The sequence below is a fragment of the Mauremys reevesii genome, linkage group 2 (assembly GCF_016161935.1).
Source record: "Mauremys reevesii isolate NIE-2019 linkage group 2, ASM1616193v1, whole genome shotgun sequence".
Lineage (NCBI taxonomy): Eukaryota > Metazoa > Chordata > Testudines > Geoemydidae > Mauremys > Mauremys reevesii.
The window spans coordinates 228,333,632-228,344,560 of NC_052624.1; the positions used below are offsets into that span (position 1 = coordinate 228,333,632).

The 10,929-nt window shown below is 44.8% G+C and overlaps 1 protein-coding gene across 8 annotated transcripts in view; it reads left to right on the plus strand.

Annotated features, from left to right (window-relative positions):
• The window catches only part of CSPP1 (centrosome and spindle pole associated protein 1), a 161,200-nt gene extending 150,682 nt beyond the window's left edge, over nt 1-10,518 (plus strand). For 6 of the 8 annotated variants that reach the window (XM_039522308.1, XM_039522310.1, XM_039522311.1 and 3 more), the window contains one exon: nt 9,518-10,518. In XM_039522308.1, coding sequence (XP_039378242.1) covers nt 9,518-9,744 — 227 coding nt within the window. In that variant the 3' untranslated portion in view covers nt 9,745-10,518. Of the gene's footprint in view, nt 1-935; nt 1,098-9,517 lie in introns of all 8 variants that reach the window. The other 2 variants (XR_005593609.1, XR_005593608.1) reach the window with 2 other exon arrangements.
• The last annotated feature ends 411 nt before the right edge of the window (nt 10,519-10,929 follow it).

A 10,929-nucleotide genomic window follows, 5' to 3' on the forward strand; every position in this document is an offset into this window, starting at 1 on the left:
CAAACACTGTATGTCAGACAGAGCAGGCAGTCTTGCAGACCAATGGTCAGATCCTGCACCTGGACCCCAGTCTGTTACATCTGGCAGCCTGGATGCCAGCTGGGTGACATCCACCAAAAGCTGTTCCAAAATTCTACTCCGAAGCAGGAAAGCCTTAAACTAGACTTAAAAAAGCTAAGGAGAAGTTTTTTGTTTAGGCATCTCAACATCAACTCTCTCCTTTTGACATCACCCATTTCAGCATGTACTAGCCCTTAAGCAGTCTGGAGTTTCTGTCAGCTCCATAAGGGTACATCTAGCAGCAATATATGCATATTACTCTCCGATACAGGGTCATTCTGTATGTTCCAACCCTATAGTACATAATATTAACAGGGTTGATTGGCTCCCTCCTTGTTTTGAGCCGTTAGTATCCTGTTCCCTATATCACTTTCCATGAAGATTGCTGTTTTAGTAGCTATTACATCAGCTCAGAGGGTAGAGGATATTCACACATTCACGATGGGTACCCCTTATGCAGTGTCTCCTAAGGATAGGGTTACTCTTGTGTCTAATCCCAAGTTCCTGACTGGAGTTGTTTGAGTTCCAAATTAACCAATTTATTCATCATCTGGTTTTCTTCCTCAAGTCTCACTCAACCCTGGGGAAAGGAAAACTTTATACACTTAAGTAATAAGGCCATTGTCAAACTATCTTAACAAGATTAAATTGTTCAGGAACACACCTAGACTGTTTATTGCCTTTGCTGAAAGGATTAAGGTTGAGGTATTTTCCTCAGAGACATTATGAAAATGTATCTCCAACTATGTAAGAGCAGGATATGAGTTACCGGTATTTATTTTAGAACCACCTGCCCACTTTAGAGCTCATACCACTAGAGCTAAGACAGCCTCTGCCACCTGTTTGAAGAATGTCTCTATTTCTGAAATCTGTAGGGCAGCTGCGTGGAGCATGGTCCACACCTTTTCAAGATACAACTTTTTGGTAGAGGCTTCCAGCTTGGATGCCCACTTTGGTAGAGATGTCCTGCAGTCATTGTTTAAGTAGGACTCCTACTACTCACTTCCAAGCAAACAGGTAACCACAGTTACAGTACGGTAAGTTATCATTCCTTTTGCAGTTAGCACATCAGTTCTTCCCTTGTTAAGGAGATGTAATGGATCACTTCATTTCCCTGGAGATGCAGCCAAGTCTAGGGTGGGTAGTAACAACGTTTTCTTCAAAGTAAAACTTTTTGATTCCATTAAAAATGGAATCAAAATTAGAAATAACAGATACAAGAAGAACATTTGCTAAAGAAGGGCTATCAATTGATATTTGTTATTAATTAACAAAAATGAGTAACTGTATAAGCTTTACTGCTGGAGTGTTTTTCCTGGGAATTTAATACAGAGTAATCAGATATCAAAATCCTTTCCCCAAACTTCTGTATTTTTTCTTAATAGGTTAGTTTTTTCATCACCAGTTTCTGGACTCAATTATTTTGACCATCACTTTTATAAAGTGATGGTCAGGGTGAGTAAGTGACCAGACTTGGTCTTTTTCTTTCAAAATATATTTATCTATAGAAACAGATATCTTTGGAGCCTCCAGGAGGCCCTGATTTTTTTTAAGTGAGAAACTTTGTTTCCCCTCCTGAGATTTTCTTAGATCCTCAGTAAAAGATGGCCACTGTGAAAGAGAGGCGCAATGCCTGTGCTGCCTCTCCCACTCAATGCCATCATCACTTCCTCCGGCTTTGGATTGGGTGGAGCCTGTGTGATGTAGCAATAGGGTCCTTTCTGAGAAGTCCCAACCTGAAGCAAAGGAGACGTCTAGGCCTGAAGAGTCAGAGGTCTGTGCTCTCCCCTCCTTTCAGAAATAGGAGGGAGTTTCAAGATCAAAGGTGGAAGGTTTAATTGTAGCCAGATTACTGAGGTGCCCTGCAGCACACAACCTCCCTCTCTCTTTGTAGGCCTGGATATAAGTAACTTGACATAAGTTACTTGCCTCATTTCTTAGTGGGCATGACTGAGAAGATAAATGGATCAGTAGGCTAGAGACAAGATGTCTTTACTGGCTAAGATACAGGAACACTCAGGTACCATTTAGAATAAACAAGATACGCCTGGAATGTAAGATGAGGTAAAGAGTACGTGTGCCTGCATATTGTGTGGCCAGAGCATGCTGCACAGGGATTGGTTCCTGCAAAGCAACCAAGCCAATCCAGAAGCATATGATGCAATGTATAGTTAAGGATGTATATGTTGTTAGTCTTGATAAAGATGCTAAGGTAACGTGCTTCTGTGTAACTTTATAGTGTGGTATGCTCTATACCCACCCCGTATACTTGAGTCTGATCAACGCAATGTAGCTTTGCTCTATACCAAATAAAAGGAACCTGAGTGATAAGACTGGAGTCAAAATGAGTTCTTGGGGAACCGAGTGGAACAGGTCTCGGAGAAACCCCAACACTGTTCACTGTCACTTGGGGGCATGGGGAAATCTGTTTTTCCCTACATGATTCTTTGGAGCTGTCCCGTATTTATGCTGGTCCTATTTCCTACTCTTGCCGGGTGAACCTGAAGCAGGGAGAGGGACTAAAAGATGTGACTGACTTAATAGATTCTTGTTAAACATGACACGAATTGAATAGAATCTTTGGTTTAGAGCCTGTTTTGCTTCAGGGATTTTAATGAGAAATGAACCCTAATAATCTATAAATGTTAGATTGTATGGTGTGTTTTCCTGCTCCCCTTGCCCCTTTGTTTTATTCAGTGTTGTTGTAGCCATGTTGGTCCCAGTATATTAGCGAGACAGGGTGGGTGGGGTAATATCTTTTATTGGACCACCTTCTGTTGGTAAGTGAGACAAGCTTTCAAGCTTCACAGAGATTTGCTTCAGGTCTGGGAAATTTATGTAGAGTGTTAAAAGCTAAATACATACAAGATGGAACAGATTGTTTGACATTAGTAGTTAAGACATATTTCAAGGGACCATTCAAGGTGAAGTGGAGGGGGGGGATTGTTAGTGTGCTATAGATTATTGTAATAAGCCATAAATCCAGTGTCTCTATTCAGTCCATGATTTTTACTGTCTAGCAAAGTTGTGAATTTAATCTCCCAGGCTTGTCTTTTGAAAGTGTTGTATAGGTTTCCTTTGAGGAAGAGAACTGATAGGTCAGGTATAGAATGATAGCTTTGTGAAAAGTGTTCACCCACAGGTGATGTGGTGTTTTTCATCTGTTATCATTTTCCTGTGTGAGCTCCAGAACTTCACTCCTCTGATGGTTAGAAACCTTCGCCTAATTTCAAGCCTGAACTTGTTGATGGCCAGTTTATATCCATTTGTTCTTGTGTCCCTTCCTAACAAGTGAATCGGGAGGAACAAGGAGTAGTGGAAGATTTGGAGTGGGAATAGAGGAGAGAAGACAATTTGAATAAGGAGTTAGTAATCAGTTGAAAGTCCCTTCCTATAACTGCCTCCTCTTCTTTGATGGTTCCTATTGTATTCCACTGAGGGTTATACGCGTGTGCCATGCGTCTGGAGCTGGAACTTTTGAAAGTAATAGTGTGTGTTGGTCCATGTATGCACCCTTGATCCACCTTATGGTTACATCCAAGGTGATGAAGGGTGGAGTTGACTGACCGTGCCCTCAGTTCCTTCTCATCACAGCATCGTCCAAGTCGGGGACACTTCTGAGGAAAGGTCTCCCTGCCCTTGTATTATGTTGTCTCCTCGGAGGGTGCGTTTCCCCACGCTGGACTTGCCTGCTTTGGGCTGTGTTCCCACCCGCTCCCCTGAGGCTCCTGTTATTCCAACAGCATTGCATTTGAACTGACCTCTGATTTCTCAGGGTCGGAGAAGTAGGATGGCACTCAGGATCCGCCTTTCCTGTACTGCTGATGTGACTACTCCAAGGCCCTGCCAGCTCAATGGCAATATCGTCTCTAGGGTCATTGGTACCCTGCTCGTGGGGCCCTCATCAGCATCCGTCAGAACTGCTGGGATGGCCGTACTGGGGATCGTGGCCTCAGTATCCACCTCTGGAACCTTCCCACTCTGCTCGTAAAGAGTCTACTGTCTCCCCCCTTCAGCCATCATTGAGCAGGCATTCTAAACTGCTGTTAGAAGATGTGCTGCTTTAGTCTGACTCTGACGGTACCACCGGAACCTGAAGGCTTCCATTTGTCTTCCCTGGATACCACGGTATCCTTGGCTCCCTTCTCGCCCCTGGATGACTACCAACAATTCCAGGATCTGCTCCATAGGGTGGCTAGTGCCCTCAACATCCCACTGGAGGAAGTGCAAGATAAGCAACATCAACTAGTTGATATCTTGCATACCTTGGTACTGGCTCAAGTGGCCCTACCAATCAACGAGACCATCCTTCAACTGGCCTGGACTGTCCGGCACACTCCAGCCACTTGCACACCCGCCCCCAAAGGGGCAGAGAAGAGGTCCTACATGCCTCCAAAGATGCGTGAGTTTCTTTTTCACCCACCACCCAACTCCCTCATCATTCAGGCAGGGACGGAATGGGCCTGTCAGCAGCACCCACATACACCGCAGCAGATAAAGAGGGCAAATGCTTGGACCTTCTGGACTGCAATGTATTTTCCTCTGCCAGTCTCCAGTTTCATATTTCAAATTACTTGGCTCTGTTCGTGAAATATGACTTCCTTACCTACAGCAAGCTAATGGATTTCACAGAGAAACTGCCTCAGCAGGATCAAGCCCGATTCCAGACTACTCTAGAGGAAGGGAAGCTGGTTGCGAGGACAATGCTGCAGGCAACAGTGGATGCAGCAGACACTTCTTCGTGAACAATGGCTATGGGGATTGTCATCTGAAGAGAGTCCTGGATACATTCGTCTGGTTTCCTGAGGGATTTCCAGATCACCATTGAGGGCCTTCCTTTTGATGAGTCTCATCTCTTCAATCAAGAAGGCTATTGACTCCCTTCACTCCCTCAGAGTCTAGAGCCACTCTCCAATTGCTGGGGATTGACACACTGGCACCCAAGTGCAAGTTCTACTGCCTACCGCCAAGTCAGCGATTCAGAATTCCCGTTCTTCCAACAGCAGTCCTGTGAGCCTCCTTGCGAATGGTAGAGGATCTAGTGACCCTGTCTCTCGGGTTCATCATCGTCACAACCTTCTGCATCTTATGACCAATCTTCACAGAATTGTTGTTTCTGAGTATACTTTGAGAGCAGCTAACCATCATGCTTTATACCATGCACCTGAACCACTCCCTTTGGAGGGTGCCTAGTGCTCTTCTTACCAACTTGGAGTGCGATAACAACAGACAGGTGGGTCCTGGATGTTATTTGACATGGCTATATGATCGAGTTCAAAACACTACGTCACCCACATCCCTGCCCCAACCCCACTTCAGTGATCACTCTCAAGACCATATTCTCGCCCTAGAAGTGGACTCGTTGGTGCAAAGGGGGTTGATAGAACCTGTTCCCTCAACCTGTCAGGGAGCGGGGTTCTATTCCACCCACTTCCTAGTCCCCAAGGAGAAGGGTGGGTGGTGACAGATCCTGGATCTCTGCTGTCTCAACTGCTTTATATAAAAGCCAAAGGTTTTCTTGTATGGTCACCCTGGCAGCCGTCATTCCTTCCTTAGAAAAAGGCATGTGGTTTACAGGTCTCGATATGCAGGGTGCTTACTGCCATGTGGCTATCCAGCCTATCCACAGCTACTTCCCGAGATTCATGGCAGGTCGTCGTCACTTCCAGTACAGACTCACCACTGCTCCATGAGTCTTCCCTAAAGTCATCTCGGTAGTAGCAGCCCAACTCTGGCGTCAAGGTGTTCTTATATTCCCTTATCTCGACAACTGGCTGCTGGTGGCCCGATCAAGAAAGGAAGCTCAAGCCTCGACCTTTATGCTGCTCACACTCCTCTCCTCACTAGGGGTCAGCATAAATGTCGAAAAATTTACTTTGGATCCCACTAAATCCCTAGAATTCATTGGGGACACGCATCAACACGATATCAGCTCATGCCTACCTCCAGAGGACAGGTTCCAGACCCTGCAGGAGCTAATTTACAGGGTGCTATCCAGTCCTTCTGTCCCAGTCAGAACCTACCTTTCTCTTCTTGACCACGTGGCGGCTTGCATTTACATGACTGCCTTCGTTTTTGCTGCCTACAACTGTGGCTCCAGAGGGTCGGCTTTTCCATGCAACACTCTATGGACTTTCTACTCATTGTTCCCCATGAGCTTCTGTCCTCTTTTCTCTCCACTGGTGGATGGATCTGAGTTAGGTTTGTATTGGGAATACCATTCCTTCTGTCTTCCCCTTCCACAACAATTATCACAGACGCATCATCTGCTACGGATGCCTTGTTCGGAGTGGCCCACATGGATGAGCATATGTCTCCTGAGTCATGGACTGCTCGAGAGTCCCGGATGCACATCAACATCCTGGAACTTCATGGTTTTCCAGAGAGAGTGAGTGAGTGTTTCTCCCATCCATTCCCGTCACATCCTCAGCATGTCAGACAACACCACCATCTGCTACATCAACAAGCAAGGGGGCTTGGGATTGGTGCATTGCCCACAAGATCCTGTTTTCGGCAGCATACCTTCCCAGCACTCAAAACATGACTGCAGACTCTCTCAGCAGGAAATTTGTGACCAACCATGAGTGGGAGCTTCATGGTGCTGTGGTCACCAGCATTTTCAACTGCTGGGTGACTCCTACCAGGGACCTCTTCACCTCCCAAACCAACAGCAAATGCACCCAGTACTGCTTCGGGGGAGGGCTTAGTGCCCTTTTCCAGGGTGATACCCTTGTCTTCCCCTGGTTGGATCAGTTCAGTTACGCCTTTCCCCCTCTGTCGCTTCTGCTGTGAGTCCCTCACAAGGTCAGGTGGGAGAATGAGACTTTTTTTTCCTATGGCGCCATTCTGGCCTCCCCAGTTCTGGTTTCCCCTTCTGTGAATGTCAGCGCACTCCACACTTTCACTGCCACCTCTCCCAAATGATGGAACCATGGAACAGAGAACAGTCACACCGAACAAGGCATCCGTAGCAGTCTTGCACCAAGGCATAATGGGAATAGAAGGTATGTACTGAGCTCCATGTGACTGCCTTACATATGTCTGTAAGAGCACAACGTGAAGCACAGCTGTAGTTAATGTTTGTGCTCTGATGGAGCAGGCCCATATCCCACAGGGCAGAGACAGCCCTGATAACTGGTAGCAGAGCATACTGCACCCTGACACCAACTTAGAAATCCTCTGAGTGGAAATCACTTGCCCCTTAATGTGGTTAGCTATAGCGACAGTTTGGGGGACTTTCTGAAGGGTTTCATCCACTGCAGGTAGAAGGCCAGGGCCCTGCGGATGTCAAGGGAGTAAAGGTGTCTTTCCTCCACCAAGGTGTGAGGCTTTGGAAAGAAAGAAGCTAAGTGTATAAGCTGGTTGAGATGAAAACTAGAGATAACCTTAGGAAGACACTTGGGGTGCAAGCGAGGCGAAACTTTGTCTTTATGAAATGTAGTAAATGGGTGGGGTGTCCGTCATCATGGCCCCCAGTTCGCTAACCCATCTCGCGAATGTGATACCAACCAGGAAGGCGACCTTCATGGAGAGGCGAGAAAGAGAGCACAGGGCCACAGGTTCAAAGGGTCACTTCGTCAGCGTCTTCAGGACAAGGCTGAGGTCCGCTTGGGCAGCGATGGGCTGAATAGGAGGGAAGCTTTAAAGGAGGCCCTTCCAAAACCTGCAAGTCAATGGGTGAATAAAGAAAAAATGCCCCTCCAGCAGAGGGTGAAAGGCACCGAGAGCAGCCATGTGGACCTTGACAGAGTTGAGCGCAAGGCCAGACATCTTTAGGGAGAGGAGGTAGTCTAGAAGAGGAATGTCCACATCCTCAGGACCTTTCTGCTGGACCCAAGAGATGAAATGCTTCCATTTAGTCTCATAGGATCGCTTTGTGGATTCCTTTCTGCTACTCGAGAGGATGGTCTGCACTGCTAACAAACATTCCCACTCTAATGAAGATGTCCATCCAAAACCCAAGCCTGGAGGTGAAGAGTCTGGGCATCAGGGATGCCGAATCCTTCCACCTTATTGTGTGAGTAGCTCTGGGAGAGGTGGCACTGAAAGTGGGGAGCGTGCTGACATGCAGAGAAGAAGGGGAAAGCAGAACTGGCAAGGCCAGAATGGGGCTATCAGAAATGACTATCACTCTCTCCCACTTGACCTCATGCAGGACTCATAGCAGAAGTGACAGAGGGGGAAAGGCATAATTGAACTGATCCAACCAGGGGAGGACTAGGGTATCACCCTGGAAAAGGGCACCAAGCCCTCCCCTAAAGCAGTACTGGGTGCATTTGCTGTTGGTTTGGGAGGTGAAGAGGTCCCTGGTAGGAGTCCCCCAGCCGACAACAGGATCTTGTGGACAATGCATCAATCCCAATGGTGAATTGCTTCTGTGTAGAGTGCAGGAGACCTCGTGCCCCTTTGCTTGTTGATGTAGCAGATGGTGGTGATTTTAACATTTGAATTATTTTTAGCCAATGTCCTTTAGAATGCTGGATTTTCCATAAATTAACTTAGCGGTTATAATAAACTGTTAAGACTGACCATATAGAAAGCGTCTCTGTAGATTGTTTGTTTGTTTTAGAACATTCTGGATTTTCAGTTTGGGATATTTCAATTTATTAAAATAAAGCTTCTTCACGTTAATACCACCTGTTGTAATTCCTTATACTTACATGAAGTATGCTTTTTTTTTTTCATGTACCAATAGCAATGAGCTCCTTGTACCAGATTGTAAGAGCAAATCTTTGTGGGAGGGAGGAGCATGTGATTTAATCTAATAAAATGTTGCAAGACCAGTTTAAAATATGTAAAATATTGGGGTAGCCAGTTAGGGAGGTGATGTATAGACATATCTTCTGCCTGCAGGGAAGTTAAACCCACTCTGCATCAGGCCTGAAGTATTTTAGTCACCCTCGGGCTGAAAAGAGATATATGTTTATAGGCAAAAGAAGATAGTGTTTGGCAACACTTTTTTTTTTTAATAACCTTGGAATGCTCCTTTTTTGTATCAGACTCATTGACTGACTTTTCAATGGGGTGTTTGACCTCAGTCCACAAAAGCAGGCTCACTATCAGAGAGCAAGAATAGTCCTCCACATCAACCATCAGGTATGGAGGAGGGCTTGTGTATTTGCAACCCAGTTCCGTCCAGTAACAGTGAGCATTTTATGAGGCAGCAACTGCTCAAAAAATCCATGGGACATTGGAGAGCATCATGACCAAAAAAAGGACTTTTAGTATCTTCATATCTACTGAACCTTTAATTTAATACAGATATGGCCTGTTCCTATACAGACTTGCTGCATTTGAGGCATGTCATTGATAAGTATTTGGGTGATAACAGGTCTCTCATCCCTTATATCATTAAATATGTAGAAGGAATAAACATTAAATGTAACAAGAAGGTTGCATTGTGTTGATGGGATTATTTTAAAGAGGAAACTATAAGCCTGTTTCTCTTCCTCCACAGGTGATGATATTTCCCTGGGAGATGCTGATGACATTTTGAAGCAGTTTCCATATAAAAGTGGCAGAAGGCCCACCTCTGTTGACACAGTAGCAACAGACCCCTGGCTGCGACCTGGAACATCAGAGACTGTGAAAAGATTTATGGCCGGGCAGTCAAACCCGGCTAAACTTTCTTCTGAAAACACATTACCCTTTGGTTGGCAGGGACTGTCAACTGCACATGGTTAAATAAATCTATATTGAAACCAGCTGTGCCTTTAATCATAGAAGGAATGTTAATCACTACTGCACTTTTAACATGTTCATTTTATGTTCTCTTGTAAGAATAGTCTTATATGTAAATATTGTGAGCTATATGTATAAGTTTTTTTTTAATGAAATGTTAAAGAAGCAGAAGCTGTAATGTAAATGATTTCTTTAAAAGGGAAAACAGACTGTGTACAGGATGTTTATTATACCAAGGTAGGGAAGTGGAGGTTTTTTGCACTCTTTCTATAAGTTACACTGGTCAGTATGGTACTGATATTTCCAGTCTTAGATTTGAAGCTTGTGTGAATGTAGTATTAGTTTTTATGTTAAAAGTTCTCTTTTATCTAAGAATCTAGAATGATTCTGCCAACATCATAGCATAAACGACAAAGCTTGTATTCCTTTTACTCAAGTACTTCATGTGATTTTTACCTCAATGCAGCAGTAGCTATTTAAAAACAGTGGTAAGGGGTGGTTATTATAGCCTGTATTTGTCCCATATTCAAGTGTTACTGAATCACTATTATGGGATCTACATGGACAAAGGATTTATGTAAACAATTGGCCATTGCTGTTCCACTTACTAACATTTTGCTTTCTTTTCCCAATCAATTGAGTGCTAAAATTCTAATTATACATTTCTGCTTCTTACTGTTTGTGTTGATAATGCAGATATTGTTGAGTGAGAATTGTTAATATTTAATTTATGGTCACGATTTAAAACAATTGATGAAAATAAATTATATTTTATTACCAAAATTTAAAGCTTGCTCCACCTTTTTTGGAAATGAGGGTGAGAAGTCTTAAAGGAAGGCTTAGCTTCTATAGGTACACTAGCTTCTGCCTATGGCATAAAGGGGGTCCAAGAACTAGAAAAAAGGTTACTAACCTTTTTGTAACTGTTGTTCTTCAAGATGTGTTGCTCATGTCCATTCCACAGTAAGTGTGCATGCATTGCATACATATTCACCACAGATGTTTCCCTGAGCAGTATCCGTTGGGCTGGCTCTAGCACCCTCTGGTGACATACACTCATGCACCGAGGGCAGGGCGGGTGCAAGGATGTTTCGCGCCCTAGGCAAAACTTCCACCTTGTGCCCTCCCCCCCGAGCCCTGTGGCAGCCCTCCGCCCTAAGGCGCCCCCCCCGGGGCAGCTCACAACCC